The sequence below is a fragment of the Electrophorus electricus genome, chromosome 13 (assembly GCF_041902795.1).
Source record: "Electrophorus electricus isolate QZ-2024a chromosome 13, ASM4190279v1, whole genome shotgun sequence".
Lineage (NCBI taxonomy): Eukaryota > Metazoa > Chordata > Actinopteri > Gymnotiformes > Gymnotidae > Electrophorus > Electrophorus electricus.
The window spans coordinates 3,066,526-3,089,515 of NC_137509.1; the positions used below are offsets into that span (position 1 = coordinate 3,066,526).

The 22,990-nt window shown below is 37.1% G+C and overlaps 1 protein-coding gene across 1 annotated transcript in view; it reads left to right on the forward strand.

Moving 5' to 3' along the window:
- Positions 1-19,292, forward strand: part of LOC145643530 (Fc receptor-like protein 5) — a 39,799-nt gene extending 20,507 nt beyond the window's left edge. The window contains exons 9-21 of the mRNA XM_081695040.1: positions 679-951; positions 11,198-11,470; positions 11,801-12,079; positions 12,680-12,958; positions 13,120-13,365; positions 13,466-13,576; positions 13,791-13,910; positions 13,993-14,034; positions 15,747-15,821; positions 15,906-15,965; positions 16,485-16,556; positions 18,159-18,228; positions 18,477-19,292. Of these exons, the coding sequence (XP_081551166.1) occupies positions 679-951; positions 11,198-11,470; positions 11,801-12,079; positions 12,680-12,958; positions 13,120-13,365; positions 13,466-13,576; positions 13,791-13,910; positions 13,993-14,034; positions 15,747-15,821; positions 15,906-15,965; positions 16,485-16,556; positions 18,159-18,228; positions 18,477-18,510 (1,934 nt within the window). The 3' untranslated portion in view covers positions 18,511-19,292. The remainder of the gene's footprint in view (positions 1-678; positions 952-11,197; positions 11,471-11,800; positions 12,080-12,679; positions 12,959-13,119; positions 13,366-13,465; positions 13,577-13,790; positions 13,911-13,992; positions 14,035-15,746; positions 15,822-15,905; positions 15,966-16,484; positions 16,557-18,158; positions 18,229-18,476) is intronic.
- Positions 19,293-22,990: the final 3,698 nt, after the last annotated feature.

The following is a 22,990-nucleotide window of genomic DNA, read 5'->3' on the forward strand; positions in this document are numbered from 1 at the left end:
ACAAAAATAATTCCTGCAGGTCCCACTGATTCATCACATGTAACACTTACACAGAAATATAGATCCCCAAATCAAGACAAAAAGTGCAATTATACAACATGACAATATATGAAAAAAATACTCAGCAATTACTCCTAATCACCAAATGAAGTATGTGCCATGTGTCTATTGCTCACACTCAATTTTGACTACTAATTTGTTTGGTTTTTTTACAACCTGTGCAGTATGTTTCCACCACGCTTGGTTTAACGGAGTAATAAAATCAGTACATCACTGCATTCCCCAAAAAGTTTTCCTTGTCAGGATTCCACCTTTGTCACATTTGTAAACGGATCTTGATGTGGCCTTAACATTTCCATGTTAACCATTGTGCTTAGATATTAGATGAATAATGTCTGGCTGAAATTTGAGATGAATAATTTTATTGGAAATCAACACCCCCTCTTGTTTATATTAGTAGTGCCTAATGCAATTTGCGGAGGTTATTTACAACATTTATTTATCATTTACACAATTTGAGAAAATCTTCATGCTTATCTACTGTTACATATTATTTGTTTTAGTAACAGTTAAAGGTTTATAAATAGCCTTCTTTCTGTTTTCCATTATCTGCATATACATGAAAACAACTTCACTAAAAAAAACAATTATTCAGTGGATTTGATGATCTTTCCACAGCAAGACCAAAAGCTGTGGCCTCCATAAAGCCTGATCCACAGGTATTTGCGGGAGAGACTGCCACTCTCAGATGTGACATAGAGGGAAGAGGAGTCTATAGGTGGCAGTACAGCTGGACGAAAGAGGGTTCAGAGAGAACTGTCAGTAGTGAACAGGAGTACAGTATCGGTGGTGTTAAAGATACTCATGAAGGTGAATACACCTGTAGAGGATCAGAGACAGGAGGATCACGTTACTCCCACACCAGTGATGCTGTTACACTGACTGTATCAGGTGAGTGTGATCATGCACTCAGTACTTATGTATTGACAGAGTGATTAGACTGTCACCGACTGCTCTCAGTCCCCCTGGTCACGTGGTATAGACCACCGCGTGATGTGGGAGTTTGTCTCTTTGTTTGTGACCACGCCCATTTTCACACACTTGTACCGGCTTCTGTCTCTAATGTCTGAGTGTATTTAAACTGTTGCAGGAGAGAACAGGGTTGTTCGTCTTTTATCAAGTTCATGTTTGATTATGTTCAACTACATTTTTATGTTCACGATAGTATCGCATGTTATGTTTGTAACCTGTTGTCCGTGGTCACCTACCTGGTTTTCTGCGAATGCTGATATGTTTGTCCTTCGTCCATCCTTACAATGGAGTTTAAATAAAGTTTAAAAACTTTTTAAACTTTATTTTAATCATTTTAATATTCACAGTATAATATGCAAAAAAACACCAAACAATTCACAAACCTAAATATTTCTTCATCAATTATTTAAATGAGAGCAGAGGCATCAGAGAAGTGAGTGTGATCAATGTTCAGTAAACTCATCTCACCATGCAGTCAGTACATATGTATTGAGAGTGATTAGAAACACACATCCTTACAATGGAGTCACTCTATTAACCTTAATGTGATCAAAGAAAATATTTTATTTACAGTTGTTTTAATCATTTTAATTTTCATCTTATAATAGGCAAAGTGAGCAAACTTTATAAACTTTATTTCTTTATAAATGATTTAATTGTGAAGGGCTCATCCATTCCATTTATCATCACACTGTCATAAAACCTGCTAGTTTTCCTTTCCTGCTACAGTGTTTGTGGAGTTTTAGGCCAGATTCATCCACCCTCATCAGACATAAATACTTGTTTAGTATTGCTTGGTAATTTATGATGATGATTTACTACAGAGTTTATTTATCTGCATCCCTTGCTGCTCCACTGGCACTTTTTAGAATAAGTACAGAGATAAGCACAGTACAGAGATGAGTACAGAGGGGCACAGAATGTGAAACATAAATTGAGCAACAAGCTGGAAATTTGGTATAAATTACTTCAATGACAGCAGTGTGATTAACATGATCCAGCATTGGGCAGTGTAATACATTTAGCTTTACTGCAAAATGTAGAACATTCTGGTGCTAAAACAGGGAGCCTGAGAGGAATTATAATGAGAGGATGTGGTTGTGAACTGGCTCACTATAATACACTCTTGACTGTGTAGAAACATGTTAAAAGAGACAGATAATGGCAAACTCTAATGTGGCATGAAAAGCCCTTTGATGCTGCATTCTGCTCGTACTTGCTTATGCACATATTCTGTACACTATGCAGGATTTGGTTCAGCACTCATGAAACATCAAGAGGAAAAACAAGATCACCCAACATCACCCTTGGAATACAAATATTTTACACTGGTTACACAACTTTGATCATCTGAGCTACGTGTTGTCTACCAGGCCTCACCACTTGTTTTCACCTTTTTACAGGGTGACAAAAGTTGGCATTGTTGTGCAAGCTGAGACGTACAGTGTGAAATGCAGCTGGGGGAAGCAGCTAGTTAAGTGATAAATGTGGCATATGGTTGATGGTACGCTCAGTAGGTCAGGAATTAACACATTAGAGCAGAATTGGTGTAAATGATAAATAGGGTTCAACAATTTCTGTTGATGGTAAGAGAGAAACCCAGTAGTGACAAAGTGTTTAACCGATTGATAACAACATATTGCACGATACGTGTCTTTCATTTTGTTTTGATTCTTCCAATCCGACTATTTATTCAGAGGTTCTACTGAAGCTTTCATGTTTCTCAAGTTTTCTAGTCTTAATTTTGTTACCAGCTTTTGTCTGGAGTTTTGTCTGATTCATGGTTTCATATAATTTATTTTAATTTGAAATACTGTGTGTTGAATCCATCTTTGTTCATATAGATGTGCCGGTCATTGAGAATCCACTTGTGCCTCAGTGTCTGCTAAATAAGCACTATTTTTAGATGCTTATAAAAGTTGGCAATGTTGTGTAAGTCACATATGTCTGTGTTTTATTTTAACAATCCATGTTTAGCCATATCTGGAACACCAGACATAAAAGAGAGGACAAATTGTTTGCAAAACATGAATGCATAACATAGACTCATAATGCCAACTAAAATATTACTAGTTTAGCTACTAACCCACTGAAAAAAAGATAATGGCAGTTTTGGCAATACACATAACACATTTAGGGCCTTTTAACTTATCCAACACATCAGAGTGGCCCACATGGATCTGACAGTGAATCTCAACTGCGTATTAAAAACGAAAGAACACCAGGTGAAATCTTGGCTATGGGAGATGATGCAGACAGTATTCTCTGTATGTCAATGACTGAGTTAGACAAAAAGGAAATACATCAAAACGCAGCTCTGTTTTGGTAAGCATAACATCATACAGTATTTGAGAGAGCCCAGTTTAATTATCAGTGCCAGGAAGAGGGGAAAGTACAATGGAATTTATCATAGCTGTTCATAAATGATCAAAGCATTGAAATTTTAGCACAATATTGAAGAATTAATCAGGGAAAGAACAAAAGTTGGAAACAGACACTGACTGAACTTATTCAGGTAGATGCTGATTTAGCTCTAGCCTTGTCTATACTAAAAGTATGTTGAAATGAGACTGTGAAAAATCAACACGCTGTGTTATACTGTAGTGTAGATGCAGGAAAAACCCCTGACATGAAATGAGATGCCATCAGAAGCAAGATGACAATCAGAAATTCATCTCAGTATCAAAAGTATGAGAGATGTGACAAAAAAACTGTCAACCAAATCAAACAGAACCTGTACAATAAGACCGTGGTAGATGTCTTGTAGGGAAGAAACTTGCATGGAAAAACTTCCCAGGTAGAGACACTGTGTGCCATAAATGTTGCATAAATTCTGCTCACTCTGTGTCTCAGGGTGAGTGTGACACATAGTATGAGGACTACCCTTCACTTGGAGAAGTGTTCTCAGCTACTACTGAGTAGTTGTGCTGTGTACAGAATCAAGCATTTAACTCTCTTCATCCTCTTTTTGAACCTCTAGAGATCAAATTCAAGGAAGTAGAGCAGGTTGAAGCCTATAAATATATGGACACAGAAATAGATGAATTTTTGTCCTTCTCCCAACATGATGATTTTGTATATATGAAATATCAACAATGCTTAATTCGTTGATTAAATCCCTTGTTGAATCAGATCAACTTTGCAATATTACATCCTAGTGCACCTTTCTCACTGCCAAGAGTAAAACCAGGTGAGAATAAATAATCAGAAAGGCAAAGTCCGAAATCAGAGCTGTACAGATGGTGTGTTGAGAGGAAAGATGCTGCTTCCATAATAAAGGACCCTACACATCCCCTTCACTGCTCCTTTCAGTGACTCCCATTGTGCCGTCACTATAAAGTTTCACTGGCAACAACAAATTATTTTAAAAGTGAAAAAAGAATACTGTTATTTTGAACTTGCAATCAGAGACCAGCATCTTCATAATGAATTTGCTCTCTTAAAATTATGGTGATCAAATTGATGTGATATTACAATTTACAGTTTGCTTTCAATTGGGCATTCCTGATACACGGTGCATGAAAAGACCAAGTGTAAATAGTCTCAGTTTATTCATATATCCCTTCCTACTCCACTGACACTTGTCTCTCATTGTAATACATCATTGTTTTTATAAGTACAGAGATTGGTGGTGCTTATATATTGTGCATAAGCAGGATTTGGTTCAGTATGAATGAAACTTGGAAAAGCTGATTAAACCCAGCAAGCATTCATTTTGGAATACTTCATACTTGTTATGCAACTTCGATAATTTAGATAATATATTGCACATCCAACCTTCACCACTGTAGCTTTTTTAGTATCTGAATCTAAAAGAATTCAATGAATCTAAATGCCACATTAGACACAAATGCTGCTATTTCCACAAATAATAAAGTTTCCCCTCGTGTTGTAAATGGAGATTCTAATACCTTCATCATTTCAAATTAACAGCAAAACCCAAACCAACTGTGAAGGTTAAGCCTCAGACGTCTGTCTACACTGGAGACACTGTTACTCTAAGCTGTGAGGTACAGCAGTCTACTGGATGGACGTTTTTATGGTACATTTACCCTCAGCTTCCAAAATCATGGACCACTGTAAGAAAAAACAATATAATGATTGTGACAGTCTCTGAAGAAGGAACTTCAGAATATGATTGCAGTGCACGAAGGGGACAATACTACACACATTACAGTGACGTAGTCAAGATCACAGCAGCTGGTAAGTGATGTTTCACATTTTCATCTGCATAGTGATTTATGTATCTGCACTTTTGTCTCTACAAGCCCCTCTGCCACTCTCTTCCTGAAGTCACACACATGCATCAGTGTTGAGATTTCATAAATAAGCAAAGGCAGTATTCTGATATTTGATGTTGTACATTGACGGAGATATAAATGTAACTGTTAAATGTAGACCACGTGTACCTAATAATGGGTATATTATTTAACCCCATACACTACACTGTGAGATACAGAATAGCAGTACTATAAGTTAAGGAATAATAAACCAATCTATGTTCTATGAGATCTATGAGATATTTTCATAGATAAATATAAAACTTTCATAAATTGTCCATCCAAATTGATAATAATTGGGCACCACCCTGTTTACCAGGGAAAATTAAATCATTTAAATTAATGTATTAATGATTATTAATTCAGTCTCAACCCATAAAGGTCACCACTTCGATAACATGATGTCTCATCTACCAAAAAGTAGAATACCACTCTTTACTCACAAGAGTTATTTCTAAGGGTATATTTATTGGATAAACAGAAATAGGAGAACATGCATATAAAACATTGATTACGATTCTACTAATGACCAGAGGTACTGAGTTCACTAAAATCGTTATATTACAAAATATGTAACAAACACTGTAACGGAAACAAATTAACCCAAAGTAGATTCATGTGGACTGAAGTGGCTAACTGATAAATAAAGAAAAAGAATGGAAAGAAAATCAAATCTGTTTAAGTAACCTGTGAGAGTGATTAACTGGGCAGTGCATGCTTATCAAACAATACCAAACAAGATTCGTTTTGAGAGAGCGTGACAAAGTATAACTGGAAGACTTAGAAGAAATAGACAACTTATTGAAACAACCTGAGAGAGAACTAATTAGGACTGAAGAGGCTGCTTAGCAGATGAAAGGAAGGAGTTAACTGACCAGTTTTGATGTATAAACAGTTAAATAACTATTTATATCAGCTGGTAACATAAAAGGAAAAGTCTGTCCTTATGAGTCATTAGGCTCGACAATGTCAAACCATCTGGATAGCACTGAGAGAGAGTCCATTTTCCGTTATATCATCTGGATGGCCCTTAGAGAGAGTCTGTTTTCTAGTCCATTGACCCTGCATGAGTGATATAGGTCACTGACAATGAAATGACCAGGTTTTCTTGACCCATGGGATTGGAGTTAGGAGCTGGTTCAGTTAGAGTCAGAGGCCTTTTAGGTTAGGCCTTTCAGAAACAGGAGCTTTGGTATCAGTGGTTATGTGACCCATCCTTGCTCTTGATGACTGTTGTAGAGTTTATTGGCTTAGTTTTAAAAAGAAAAGTTTAAGTCTTGATTTCTTCTTTGTTACATGCTCCTGGTTGATGGCAAGACAACAGGTTATAACAGTCCTATGAGAAGTGTGTGCGTGTGTAAAGTTACCGAGCATGAAACCAACACTAATAACTTCTGTGTTTATATCTATTTACGTTTAGCGATAAAAACAGACATCAATGGCGAGAGCACATGGTTTAAGGAATGAGAACAAATCTTGAGTGGTCAAGAAGTACAGGTGGACATTGTGGATGGTGCCAAAGAAACGGAAATAATAAAACAGCTTCCCTGCCTACCGTATAACTTTCCTGATTAACAATACTATAAAGTGAGATACCACATCTATACATTGTATTCACCTGTAACCACGTTACCTTACTTGTCCACTCTGACAGATAGGGGAGACCTAACAGTAATCTCATAAATAACACTCAACAACAGTAGAGTTCACAAATTCACAAGATGTCTTAAGTAACTGATCTCCAGCATGCCCCAGATCAGTGCTGCTCCATTTCAGCAAGGTGGTCCACCTTTAAAGCAGTAGTCCCGCCTCCATCTCTGCACACAAGGCTTTTCACTGGGTTACCAGCAACAAGAAAAGCAACCAATGCTAAACAAAAACATGCACACCTGGCACAAAACATTCTTGTTAAAGTTCTTTGGTGGTAACTCATAGACTAAGGGTTTAGGGGTTCTGCTTAATTGGTACAAATAAGATTTCTAGTAAATACAATTTCAAGTGGTTAACAATTTGTTTACACTAAACACAAGGTAAGCAACAAACGTAAATTGATTGTGAGGAATGAATATTGAAGAGAATAATGAAACAAAGGGCATTTCTCAAATAATAAAACCAAACATCACAGTTTAACGATAATATTAAGATACCCAAACATTACTGGCTGATTACCATTTGACATCATAGTAGGTTAAAATATCAAGTTATTACTTTGTGAAGCTGTGGGAAAAGAAACTTGTACATCTCTGTGGGATGAGAAAACCTGGCTGCCCTGGTAAGTTTTGAGTCTGATGGAATTTAGGATCATGGTTCCTTGGGTATAAAGATACTGTTACAGGGTTAGTGCCATCCCAATCTGTGGATTTATTACACCTACAAAGTGTTGGAAGAACATTTTCCAGTTTTAATGTTTTAAACATCAATATTGGACTATTTTGGCCTTGTTCCCAACACAATTTTCTCTAAACTTCTCTAAAAGGATAAAAAAAGAACTATCTATCTAGATCTATCTATGAGTTCATACTGTATGTTTTTATAGAAAGACACCAAATGCATTATATGTGTACAGATGCAAATAAGGTAGGTACTATACTAGGTTGCTAGGTAGATAGCTGTTATTGTTAACATAGATATATAACTAGCTAGCTAATATTAATTCTGTATTAATATTAATATTAATACAGAACGCACCTCAGTTAATTGTGTGAACATTAGCAAAATCCTCCATCATGATTCACAATCATTTAAATAACAAAGCAGTGCTAACTATAGCCAAAAAATAAAGGTGCACTTCATAGTTTAGTGAAATGTAGCGAGGTAGCTAGATTCTAGATTGTAAAGCGCCTTTTGGTATTAGAAAGGCACTATATATGTGTAAATAATATTAATGGTAATATCAAATTAAGACTCACGCATCATGTGTTACCATCCATGGAAGTGAAAGAATGACAGTTTGCTGTCCATCGTATCATAATATGCACTGATAAATAAAGCCCACTCTATAGATATAAAAAAGGATATTCACGAATACATTTTGGAATGAAACCTTTGATTTATTTCAGTACTGAAGCTGGAAAGGTTTACATAAAACTGTGTGAAAAAGTGTAACATATAACAAGCAGATAATTTGGACTAATTTGTATTGTAACCATTGTAAACACATCACATATTTTTCATATTTGCACAACCAAAACATTTTCTGTGTTCTACAAAATACACATTTGTTTAATGTGTAGAAAAGTTTAGATGTTTTTTTTTTCTTGAAAGGTATTTCATTATGTTTTTCATATAAAAGCACAACATTGAAAATAAAACAGTTTTAAAACTTCTTTGGCTGTGAATTAAGTTGCATGGCAGTAATTACATCGTGTTTGATAATGAAAATGTTTTGGTGATGATATCAGTGAAAAACTGGCAATTTAAAATACAATAAAGACACACCAAATCAAATGTAACCAACATCACACTAAAACAGCAGAAAATGTAATTATTGCACATTTCTCTAAGGAGAAAAAATGGTAGTCCATATAGTTGGCATGTTTGGGTTAATACTTTAGCTAAACAATACTCAGCAATGTAACGGCTCGAATGCCACAGGTCAAGGAGCAGGTCGCTCAGACTCCCTCGACAGTAATAGACATTTATTGAGAAACACAGAAGACAAGGGCACTCACTTAAACTGTGAGAACGAAGCACATGAAACATCATGAACACTAACACTAACGAGCGACGACAAACGTACTTATACATGTTCAACGACTGACAAAACTGCACGTGCCAACATCAGTTTAAATACACAAAATGTGCAGGTGTGTGCAGACACCAGAGGTGAGGCTCCAAACAAGAACAATAACAGGGAATTCCCACTGCAGGCTGCGGAACGAACTATGTGACCCCTGGAAAGAGCAGCAGTCTGTGATAAGCAATGCTTCCATTACTTTCACTTTGAAACATGATGCTGAACATAAAATGAGAAAGAGAGGTGCATGTGAGAAAGATGGCAAGATGAAATGTGGAGAGAGAAACTGACAGAAAAAGAAATGGAGAAAACGAGTTGTGAGAGAGCACAAGTATGTCCAGTAATACCCATCAGCTCTATTTTATTTATGATTCTTAGGAACCATAACCATATTCATTACATCATTCCAATAAGCCATTTTTACAAAAATGAATGGCAGAATTGTATTATTTAATTGGTTAATCCGATTATAGCAATTCCTTGTCTACCAGAAAGAGATTATAGGAGTAATAGTATACCAGTTCCTAAGGCAACATGATATTAACACCATTAAATACATTTTATTCTGAAGCATCTAGAAGACCCTATGGCATATGCATACTTGCTTTTTGTTGATTTTAGTTCTGCATTTAATACTCTCCAGCCTCATTTAGTGTTGGAGGAATTGAAGCCACTGAGAATTAAACCTTTCATTATTTACTAGTACCATTCTTTTGGGTCAGGTTGCATTCAGCTTGTGAAAGTTAAAAGCAACTGAAAATGCCATTTGATAGGTCAGTTAATGACTCCTTAGTTATTCTCAAGTGAATATCTATAATGGGGCTCAGACCCAGATCAGATGACACCAACAGTCTACTGGGTGAGCTACCACGCTTTAATGATGGTGGGCCCGTGTGCAAAACAGTTAGATCTTAGAACAGGCAAAATGAGAGGAAAAACTAAACACTACACCAAGCATGGAATAAGGGAGAACAAAGCACAACACGGGAAGAACGGCAACCCCGATGACCTGGGGAAAACCAAACTTAACCTTCCCAAACAAAACCAGAAAACAGGGAGGAACTTTAATGGCTAAGGAGAGCCCTGGGAGAGAGACAGACTTGAGAGGGAAAACTGGAGAGGGGAGGGGACATGTAATAACAAAGACACCCTCGCAGAGCTGAAGAGAGGTGCAGCACAAGGGCTCACAGACCTCAATACCCAAAAGTTACCAGGTAGGAGCTTGGCTCAACACTTTAGCAAAGACCCCACACTGAGTGACTGGGTCACTGGGTTTATATAGGTGTAGACCAGCCTGATTAGTAGTGTGCCTGAATCGAGGCCTCCCTCTGGTGGCCGGAGGGGGCCTCGGCCTGGTGCCAACCCTTACAATATCAGATTGTATTAACTTGTGTACCTGAAATTCCTATATGCTGTATTTCATTTTATCACACACCCCAAAAACTTTCTCTACCACCTGCCCCTCCCCCCACAAAAATAATTCCTGCAGGTCCCACTGATTCATCACATGTAACACTTACACAGCAATATAGATCCCCAAATCAAGACAAAAAGTGCAATTATACAACATGACAATATATGAAAAAAATACTCAGCAATTACTCCTATTCACCAAATGAAGTATGTGCCATGTGTCTATTGCTCACACTCAATTTTGACTACTAATTTGTTGGTTTTTTTTACAACCTGTGCAGTATGTTTCCACCACGCTTGGTTTAACGGAGTAATAAAATCAGTACATCACTGCATTCCCAAAAAAGTTTTCCTTGTCAGGATTCCACCTTTACAAATGTGACAAACGGATCTTGATGTGGCCTTAACATTTCCATGTTAACCATTGTGCTTAGATATTAGATGAATAATGTCTGGCTGAAATTTGAGATGAATAATTTTATTGGAATTCAACACCCGCTCTTGTTTATATTAGTAATGCCTAATGCAATTTGGGGAGGTTATTTACAACATTTATTTGTCATTTTCACAATTTGAGAAAGTCTTCATGTTTATCTACTGTTACATATTATTTCTTTTAGTAACAGTTAAAGGTTTATAAATAGCCTTCTTTCTGTTTTCCATTATCTGCATATACATGAAAACAATTTCACCAAAAAAAAGCAATTATTCAGTGGTTTTGATGATCTTTCCACAGCAAGACCAAAAGCTGTGGCCTCCATAAAGCCTGATCCACAGGTATTTGAGGGAGAGACTGTCACTCTCAGATGTAACATAGAGGGAAGAGGCGTCTCTAAGTGGCAGTACAGCTGGAAGAAAGAGGGTTCACTCAGTCCTGTCAGCAGAGAACAGCTTTATACAATCAGTGGTGCTGAAGAGTCTCATACAGGTAAATACACCTGTAGAGGAACAGAGGCAGGAGGATCCCACTACTCCCACACCAGTGATGCTGTTACGCTGACTGTATCAGGTGAGTGTGTTCAACTCTTTAGTTATTATTAATCCCGGTATTGTATGATTACAGATGACACCAGATATTTAGTCTGTGTCTTCCATGACTTTATATACTGCTGTTCTGTTTGAGTTAGTGGCAGCAGTAGTGCTGCAGTCCATCAGTCTGAGCTAAATATCTCTACTGTCAGCCTCAGGTCACCATGAGAGCAGATCTGCATCAGCACTTAGGCTGAGATGTTACATCCTAATAGATTGTGTCTCTGAAATATAATGACTGTGGTAAAGCGTCTGGAAGCAGCATGTGAACTCAGTTTATGACCTGAACCATTTGTTTCATTTCTATTAGCAGTGAAACCTAAACCTGAACTCAACTCTAGCCCTCAAGGAGCTGCACTGATGGGAAACCCAGTGACTCTGTACTGTAAGCTGGAGCAGTCTGCTGGATGGAGCTTTCACTGGTCCAAACACACACAGAACCCTGAGAATGAGACCAACACTGCAACACACTCCTACACCATCAGTGCAGTGAAGCTTTCTGATGGAGGCCAGTACTGGTGTAGAGCTGGCAGAGGAAATCCAGTCTACTACACACACTTCAGTGATGCGCTCTGGGTAAACATTACTGGTAAGAGAGTTTCTGCGATAGTGATACTATATACAGCTGAACATATAAACAACATGCAGATAACAGAGGTGGCACAAGGCTGGTTTTGGCTCAGAGGCTGATATCTGCACACTCTTAGTAAACTACATAGACAGTGTGAGAGGCTTTACTAAATTCCAGCTACAGAAATAAGCAGGATTTCCCAGTGACATCATGTACGAGGTAGCACCTGCATGAGTGAGGGAGCAGGACTGCTGCTTTTACACTGGAACAATAGAGTTAAGAAGACAATACAGCTAACATTACACTGTGTGAAGACAATTCAATTAACAATACAGGGTTAAGAAAAAGATGCAGAATGAAGGACTGAAAAAAAGCTCAGAGTGAATAGAGAGTGTGAGGACATGAGAACTGAGCTCAGGTGTGTGCTGGGTTTGTTTAGGAGTAAGGCGGTTAAATACAGAAATACCATCATTTAGTTATTTTAAAGTACTGTAGAGTATGAATGTGAGTATTTTCTATCAGTTAAACCATCAGTTTTCCTACAGTACAGTGAACAGTTCGTGTATGTGGCATTAGTTTAACAGTATTGTGCAACATTTGATTTGTCTGATTTGGCAGGTGTGTCTTCTCTAGCCTCTCTGATCATCATTCCCAACAGAACTCAACACTTCAGTGGTCACTCTCTCTTACTGAGCTGTGAGGACCAGAGGAACTCTACCAAATGGAGAGTCATGCAATACACACAAAATAGGAGTGTGTCAAATTGTCCACCAGGCAAGGGATCAGTTACAAGATCTACATGCAACATCAGCTCTCTCTCCACATCTCACACTGGAGTGTACTGGTGCCAGTCTAAGTCTTTAGGGAGCAGTAAACCTGTCAACATCACAGTGCATGGTGGGTCTCCAGTAAATTTTATCTCAGGAAACATAGGACTAGTGATAGAATATAGTAATTCTACTATATTTGTTTGTAGAATTAGATGAATAATATTTCATGCATGTGAAAATACTTGTGTGTATTTTCCACATTTTGTGTTTTCTGCATCTCTTTAACAGATGGTGATGTGATCCTAGACAGTCCTGTACATCCTGTGACTGAGGGAGATTCTCTGACTCTACGATGTTTATTGAACAAAACATCTTCTAACCTCATATCTTACTTCTATAAAGATGGATCACTCTTTTGGAACCAGACCACAGGACAGATAACCATCCCTGTCATCTCAAAATCAGATGAGGGTCTCTACTACTGTGAATACCCAGAGAGAAGAGAATCATCACAAAGCTGGGTCTCAGTCAGAGGTGAGAAATAAATTTCATGAGATTTGATTTCTTTTACATTATTTCAGTAAGCATAAAGTGCTCTGAATGTAAATTCATATGTGTCACTTTGCTTCCACAGACTTAGGTCCTGGATCCAGTGGTGTAATAGTTGGACCGGCTGTTGGACTCAGTTTAATCTTGTTGCTCATTATCATACTTATCCTGTTCCTGAGCTACAAGAAGAACAAAGGTTTGAAAGCATCCATTTATCTGTAGCATATGACAATTATATACAGGCTATTTAAAGACATGTTACTTCTGTACACCATGGTGGATGTGCTCTTGCTGTCAGAAACTTTGCCAATTTACAGGATAAAAAGTATTTTTATCCCTTTTCCATTAACTGTTAAATGAAAATTAGCAGCGATCCTGTTAACTTTACGACTGTTTTACTGTGTGAGGAGGTACAGGATCTCGGTCTCCCCCTACTGGACATCAGGAGAACACTAACCAGACCACGGGCCAGAGGCAGAGTTGGACTGGGCCTGAGAGCTCTCTTGCAGGAACCTCACTGCTGCAAGCAGGTTGGTCTGTTTCTACTGAACCCACCAGCTTTTTGTTCAAATGAACACTTTTACTTACACTGCCTTCTTTCCTCTTTAATAGGAGGTGATCTGATTTATGCCAATGTTGGTAACAGGATTACAGGTAGAGTTCACCTCAAATAAATTTACTACTTTAATGGATGCCCTTTTATGTTTGCAATGATTTTACTGCTTCATCCAACAATGACACGTATGTATATGCTGTGAATAATAAAACAAAACACATAGGAAATAGGAAGAACTCTGCATATCCGCAGTAAGAACACTGACTTTTTGCTTTTCTGCTTATCTAAACTGACTTCTAAATATCTGACATCTGATGTTAATGTCAGATAATACATTAACGGGCCCAACTGATGGAACTTTCTCTAAAAAAGAGCTGAAAAACTTGAAACTTCACAGTAAAGGTACATACCACATAATACAAATTACTTTAAAAGAACACAAGACTGAATGGAGGGACACTTCACACTGTCTCTTTTTTCCATACAGTATCACCCTAAATTATGAACTCTAATATTATTTTAAACAGATGATGCTATGTATGGGTCAAGTGTTGTGGTTTACTCAAAGGTTTAAAGCAAAAAAAACCCAAAACAAAGGAATAAAGACCAATATTAACAATTTTACTACAATCTTGTTTGTGTGTGTGTGTGTGTGTGTATGTGTGTGTGTGTGTGTGTGTAAGAGAGAGAGAGTTGGAGAGAAACTAACAGATTGTATCTTGCAGACTAAAAGATACAAATATACCATCAGTTGTTGGATGTTTGGAATTTTCCCTTGTTTTATGAGCTATAAGGTTCACATTACTACTATAATGTTAATACATGTTTTTTACCACCATCAATAACTGTAACCCAGGGTTATAGTTCATTTAATGATTGTTGACAGATTATTTGCAGTAATGTCTGTTTGATGCCGGTATCAGTCACACTTGATGTACGGTATCTGTTTGTACACACCTACCAAAAATTAAATATTTCTCTTTTGTATAGTAATTTTCACATAATTATATATGTAAAATACATATACAACAGTTTATAAGAATACAAAGGTAACAGAAATGCTCTAAATTCTCAAAACCGTCCTTAGTCTAAATACCTGAGATAATTATTTATATTTAGCAAGATAGAGTAGATACCAAGGGATTTATATGAAACTGGCTCCTATGCAGATACCCCAGGAAAGGAAGGTACCTCTACTGAAAAGGACAAGCATATTAAAGTCATTAGCCTAATAAATCACCAGTTAACAGAACCACAGATTTCAGCTGAAATACATGCTTTACTGATCTCTAGCAGGGCAAAAGTCTTGGGCAAAAGAACGCAGCCAATGCACACTAGAACACTGGAAATCTGCTCTTTGGTCAGATGGCAGCATGTATGGTCTGCATTGTGAAACATTTGGGAGATGATGTAATTGTGTTGCTTCTTCCTCCTCTCACAAACTCTCACTGAAATCTTTCACTTCTCTCACTGAAACCTCTCACACCTCTCACTAAAACCTCTCACACCTCACAGCCAAACCTCTCACTCCTCACACTCAAAGCTGAACATTCTTCTCACTCAAAGCTGTCAGTACACAAAAGCATGTGCATGTGATATGGGCCAAAACATTCCCACCAAATCTGATCTGACTGCTATGACTTTGGAATATTTTAGGCTTTACAGTGTAGCTTGCAGGTGCACAAAGATACTTTAGCATATTTATTTCTCCTCTGGACTCAGTAATTCCACTAATTTACATGTTGCAGCTTTAAAAGATTATGAAATTAGAATGAAAATGAGGGAAAGCAGTTTGTTTTCTCTTTAATAGATGCTGGTGCAGGACCCAGTGATGTGACTTATGCTCAAATTAAAATGAAACCCAAGAAGAAACCAAAACAAACAGGTGGGGCGATGGGCTTGTGTATGAAATATATATACCTTGTTTTTTTGTGGTGAAAGCTAATGCATGTGTGTTCTGTACTGTTAGAGAAGACCAGGGAGGGCACTGATGTGATGTACTCAGAACTGAAACAGAAGTCAGAAAAGGGTAAGCAGTAGAACATCACAGCTCCACTTCATAAATGCCAGATAAAGCAAGAAACTGGTTTTATTAAACACTAATTTACTTTTGCTCTTTATTTTGCATCTTGGAAATGTGTAAATTTGTCAGTGTTTCTAACATTAGTGACAAACGTGGCAACAAAAGTAGTGAAAATGTTCTTTTATATACTAAGTGATAAGATGCCAATGGAATCTGGACAATATAGAAATTCCTCAGGAAGACATGATCCGTGTTTTCTCTGGCCTCTGGGAAATTATAGACCACACAAAACACATCATTGTAATTGGTTAAGGACAGTAGTTTGTATTGGGTTAAGCTTTATAGTTAATGAGAGTAGTCTGTGTGGGGTTAAGCAGTGAAGTGTCTGCCTGATGGAAGACTACAGGGTATGACTGGAGGCCTGTAGTGTGGGATGTCTGAGTAATGCCCTGCAGAGTTCTTTAAAAGGATTATGATGGTAAATGACTGTGGGGAAAGAATGAGGTTATTTTCTCTCTTTCACAGATGGTGCAGGACCCAGTGATGTGACTTATGCTGAAACTGAAATGAAAACCATGAAGAAACCAAAACAAACAGGTGAGACTGAGATTGAAAAAGTGTATCTGAATATACTCTGTTGTGAATCATGGATTTACTTTTGCATTTAATAGACCGAATGCTTCCAGCTCCTGTAGTGTTAAAAAAGTCACTGTGGAAGCTGTTCCATAAGATGTTACTTTATTGTGTGAAAGCTAATTCATGTCTGTTGTGCACTGTTAGAGAAGACCAGGGAGGGCACTGATATGATGTACTCAGAACTTAATTTTCACTTTTGAAGAGAAGTACAATAGTCACAATAGTAGCAACAAAACTAGTTAAACTAAATAAATGAATGTAAACTCACTGCTAGGTGATGGGGGGGGTAGAATGTACACTGCTGGGTGATGGGGGTAGTGAGCATGAGGGGAAAAGGATGAGACTGTCAGTGTGTGTGCTAATATACTGATATGTCTATATACATATGAATGTCTGTTCTGTTGGTGTGTGTGTGTGGAAGCAAGAGAACAAGTATGCATGTGTGTGTTGAGATGCCTGTGAATAGATGTTGCATGGTGCTGCTTAAGGATGTACTGCACCATAATAAGCTCTACACCACTGTACAGCTGTATGATCTTATCGAGCTGTGCCCACTTTCTGAAAACTCCAAAGTGTCTCTCTTTGCCCTGTGCTACTGCTGCTAGGGTAGCCAGCATTTCTGCTTTCTGTGTGGGGCCCATGGCGGCCCATGCCAGTAATGTTAAGTGGCTCCTAATAAACCTGGATAGGCTTCATGGGATGGTGCAGCAAGAAGGAAACAGGCATTTATTGGTTCCTTCTTGCAGAGAGTCTTTAATGGGTGTTTAATAATATAATACATGAGATGCTACATTAATACTAGAACAGAGAATACCTAAGGACAAACAAGAAATAGAAACAGGGTTGTAGAGAGTAGGTTGGTGGTAAGTTTTAAGATTTGAGATTTATTTTGAACATGCAGAGAAAATTTGACTGACAAACCTGTAGGAGGAGAAGCCCAGAGATGAGGAGCTGATCTGGAGGATGCTCACCAAACCTATGGAGGTTAGAAGAAGGAACAGTTAACAGATCAGCTGAAGATGAGCAGAGAATACAGTTGGGTTTGTAAGGAAGGAGAAGGTCAGACAATCAGGAAGGAATGAAATTATTAAGAGCTTTGCAAGTGAGCATAAGGATTTTGAATTGGATGCAGTATTTTACAAGAAGCCAGTGAAGATCTTAGAGAACAGGTGTAATATGGTTGTGACAGCGAGTGTGAGTCAGAAGGTGCAACAACATAATTTGGACTGATACCTACAAGAAGAGAAATACAATACTCCAAGTGACTAAAAACAAAGTCATGCACAAGAGACACAGCAGCAGGGTTAGAGAGACAGGATTGAAATTCTATTACAATATTGGCTATGTTACAAAGATGACAGTAGGAGGTTTTAACAATAGAACTGATATGTGCATTAAATTAATAAAACACAAATTTTTACCAGGATTGTATTATGTGGAATATGAACAAATTTCAGAGTCGTATATCCCATTTCAACAATGTTTTGCTCACTAGGGGGTATTCTGCAGTGTTTTTAGACATTGAGTCAGTGTAAAAGTCTTTGCATTCTACCTCTTTTCCAGGTGATTCCACTAAAACCACCGATTCAACATATGCTCAGATTAGCAAAAGGCACAGCAAAAAGAATAACAGGTAAGAGTGATTCATTACAGACATGTTGATAAGACAGTTCACTAGCAATTCCTTAACATTTCCTAGATGAAACTATAGGGTATTCTTAAAGATGTGCCTTATAGGACATATCAAATTAACATTTCAAATGAACATTTTTCTCAATAGCTTAAACATTAAGGTTAAGCCATTCATGCAAACCCGAATAAAAATGTATGTTTTTCTAATTAATGTGTGAAGAGACCTTATAAAGCATCTTTCTCTTTTAGGTGTCTGAAGAAAGTGCAACATTGTGAAACTTAAATCTTCAATCAGTGACTCGAGTAGTGTCAAAGCTGCCTCACAGAGAATCTATGATAAATGTAGTTTTTACAGGATCTGTTGTTCCGTTCCTTGTGGTGTTGCTGTACTCGAGGTTTTCTGAAGTCTAGTTTGTGGCTTTAGGGGACAGGAGGGACCAGGATCTGAACTAAAGAGATATTTAGGCTTATACTCCGTAACTTTGCCAATGATGTATCCAGTTTACATTATCTAGTAAAGATCACTTGATGCTGCTGAATATTTTTGAATAGCCACAATCAAAATAGTACAATTAAAAGAATAATCATTTTTAAAAGGGTGATAACAGTACAAGGTGCATGCTCATTTGGTATTTTTTATGGATTTTTTACATTTAAATTTCATTTTTATTAATAGATTTTTCTGTTATTCTAATTTTCTCTCACCATGAACATCCTAATGTTTTATAGTCTTTTTGGCTTGATTTTTACCCATATGCCTAGCCAAGTGCGAAACATTTAAGTGATGGCTCACATACTGCACATTGTTCGTACGCTATACATTTTGATGTAAAATTGTAATTCAATATTCTTATATATCATTATAACTTATTATTGTAGCCTATTTGTTTACTTATGTCTTTCTTTCATAAATGTTTGTTTGCTATCATAAAAAAAAACTATTGCTATTAAAAACTCATTATCGTTCTAAAAATAAACCTTAACATTTCTTAACATGTACTGTATATGTATGAGTTTGTATGACAGGTCTATTGGTCCACTCATTATGTGCGCCCCCAACATACAGCTGGTGTGTTCAAAAGAGCAAATAAATAAATAAATATAATAAAATCTTACAAAAATGTAATTATGAATTTCTCTTATGATAGCAAATTTATAGTTATCATGGTTAAATAAAATATTTATTCAAGCTTTAGTTTTATATTTTCTAATTCAGTTAAAATTACAATTTAATCTGCATTAACTACATTAGTGTGTGTGTGTGTGTATTACATTATATATATATATATATATATATATATATATATATATATATATATATATATATATATATATATATCTTATTTTTATTTGATTTTTAACTTGTAACAAATTTACTTAAGCAGTGCAAAGTAAAAATGTAATGCTTGAGGATTAATGCACTGAATTAATGCAAAAACATATTTTTTCCCAAACACAAAATTATTAATGTTCTGTTCTTCTTCTGATATGCACTCATGAATGGTAAAAATATTCTCATTGGCTTAGCAGCTCTTCGCTTTATTCATATTCCAAACTAGCTCAGTATCTAATCAAACGCTGCACTTTGTTAAGAAATAGCACTTCCGTGTCTTCAGCAGTGCCAGACAGAGAGCACATGGGTCTGGGTATGTATGAATGGTCACGATCAGCACTTAGAAACTGCTTTCAGGGAATTTCAAAAGCCAGTAGTGAAAAGTCAAATATATTTAAATGATTCTTATGAAAATCCTCATTTTAACTCAAGGATGGTGTAATAAACTTAACAAATCCTTTGTAGCAGGCCTTCAGTGTCAATCATTATGGAGTTAGAAAGTATAACTCCAGTCCAGGAGATCTGCTGTCTTGCAGAGTTTAGAAACTGCATTCAGGGAATTTCAAAAGCCAGTATGGTTTATGTGAAAAGTCAAATATATATTAAATGATTCTTATGAAAATCCTCATTTTAACCACAGGATGGTGTAATAAACTTACCAACTCCTTTGTAGAGGGCCTTCAGTGTGAAACATTATAGAGTTAGAAAAAATGACTCCAGTCCAGGAGATCTGCTGCCTTGCAGAATTTAGTTCCAGCACATATGATTGAGCTAATCATGCCTTTTAGTAGTATCTGATTATCTGATTAGTAGAGCCAAATATGTTGGATCCAAACTTCATTTTCCTAACATATAAGAGCATGCTGTGTAGGTGCAACACTATGTGGTAGCTACACCATCAAGGACACAAGACCCTACAGTGGTCAGTGAAGACAGCAAAGAGTATCATCAGCATGTTTTTTTCCTCAGTCAGTATACATTAAACACTGCAGAGCCACCAGCATTGTCGAGGACCCCTCCCACCCCTCCCATGGATTATTCACCCTATCACCTGGTAGAAGGTACCAGAGTATCCGAGCTATCTCCACTAGAATGTGTAAGAGCTTTTTTCCCTCAGACACCCATTGGACTATTGTTCAGTAACATTCTGCTGCTACTGTACACTGCATACACCAAATCAAGCCACACTGCACAGACTCTTAATAATAGAATAATTTCTTTAAACCAGTATACCACACTGTGTGCCATGTTGCTGCCAATGATGTTTACAGTAATTATGTAGACAGTACTGTGTTTTTGCACTGTCCTGTATCCTGCACTGGGATGTGCCTTTGTACCTGTGTTTACTGTTTTATCACTTAACGTTATGTTGCATTTTGAACGATGAGTCCTGGAGGAATGATATTTCAGCTATGGTATACTGCAAATAACTTGGTCAACAATAAAGGAAAACTTGATGATATGCTTACATAAGACTCTAACACTGCATGTATGAATGCAATTTTTCATCAATGGTGATGTTAAATGAAAATGAAACATAGACATCTCTTCCACATGCGTAAGTGTGAGGTTTCATGCATAGATGGGTAATCCTTGTCATGTGCACACACCCATTAGGCTTTACAAGGTTTGGCAGGTAAAGTGTCAGATAGGGTCCTGTCTTGCTGTATCTGTGTTGAACAGCAGGCAGGGTCCTGCAAGTGGGGGTTCACGTTTAAGTGCGTGCTATAAGTTTGTGCTAGCAGTAGATGCCGTGTGGATATGGTGCTACGAGGGGATCGTGGCGGCCTCGTGTATGCTGAACATGATGGCTGAGCACTATTAGGGCATCTTTCCCTTTGGTAGCATGGAGTGTTTTGAGGCTTTGGAGTAATTCACATGTGTATTTTGCTTTGGTCCTATTATCAGTCCCTGGAAGTTTGTACTAGTTGAGTAGCTGGTGTCCTATGAATTCTCAGTCAAGTGGCCTTATTGCATTGTGATGTGTATTTAATAAATTTTGCATATGCTTATTGTTTTCTCTCAGTCCTTTTTGAGCAATATGTCACCAACCACTCCATTTGCCTGTGAAGAGGTCACGTGCCCTCACCACTCTTTGTAAGTTCCTGTGGTTGAGATCATGTGGTTGAGACCACTGTACCAGGAACCGATGCAGCTGTACAGGATTCTCTCCATGGTGAATCGGTACAAGTCAGTGAAACCACACACATATTTAGGCAATGCATGCAAAAATAGTTGTTGCATACATGTGCTTGATAAACATTCTCATTTATGTTGCTGATATTTATCTTTCATCCACCAACAGCAAATAATTATAGATCAGAACATATAAGACACACAGTGAATGTGGAAAGTGTTTGTCACTTTGTCCCATACAAGCAGAAGTCCTGTTGAAGAAAAACAGTGATAAAGGGCAAGTGAGTCCCTTTCAGGAAATTCATCTGTGGAGGTCTGTCTCTTCTTCTTCAGGTTTCCTACCTATATGCTTACAGTACTTAAATGTACATAGTGACATAGTGGCACTTGCATAAATTATATCACAATAATATACTCCTGTTATTTATGTTTTAATTATGTTCTATTAGTATATGTGAGTGGTGCAATATAACTGAAACAGTCTCCTCATACAATTTCCATTCAAGAAAAAATGAGGAATTTGGTTTAGGATGCCACAGTTTTTATTTGTGAAAAATATGGTCATTTGTGTCAAATAAACATATGGGTATTTAGTATCTTTAAAAGGTCAGTGAAGCCTGCTTTGATACATTTAGAATTAACTTGTTATTCTACAAGATGCAGATGTGGTGTCACTATGATGCTCTAACGTGTGAAGGATCATCTGATCTATATAATCTATAAAATCAAACTTAGGTCTGTTATCCCAAGATAATCAATACGGTATATTGATCCACATGTACAAACATTAAAATCAACATTTAAGTGTAACAAGACAGCTATGTGTGTGTCCTTAGAATAACCATTTCATCTTTTACTTGATAGCTAGATAGCTTTGGCTTTTACTAAATAGATAGCTGTATAGGTTGCTCAGACTCAAATAGGATTTGAAAGCAGGAAGGTAGAGAATATGAGAGGGGCAGCAACTTTCTGGCTGTTGAGAGTAAAACTTATATAATCTTTACAAAAGGGCCACCCATTTTACAAGGAAAAGTATGAAATTTTGCTGGAACAAAATTTGTCATTTATTGGACTTTGTAACGGTATTCATATTGCATACATGGAAGTGTAAAATTAATTTAATTAACAGAAGATAAGAGATTGAGGGTTCCTTGGTCTTTAAGCAAACATTGGTATTAAAGTTTCAGAGAATGAAGGAATATGTAATTCTTTTCTATCCAAAATTTTAACCAGAACTTTTATCTATGTTGTTCCATAGGTTACTTGTTAGTTTTAGTCTTACCACTCAGATGTC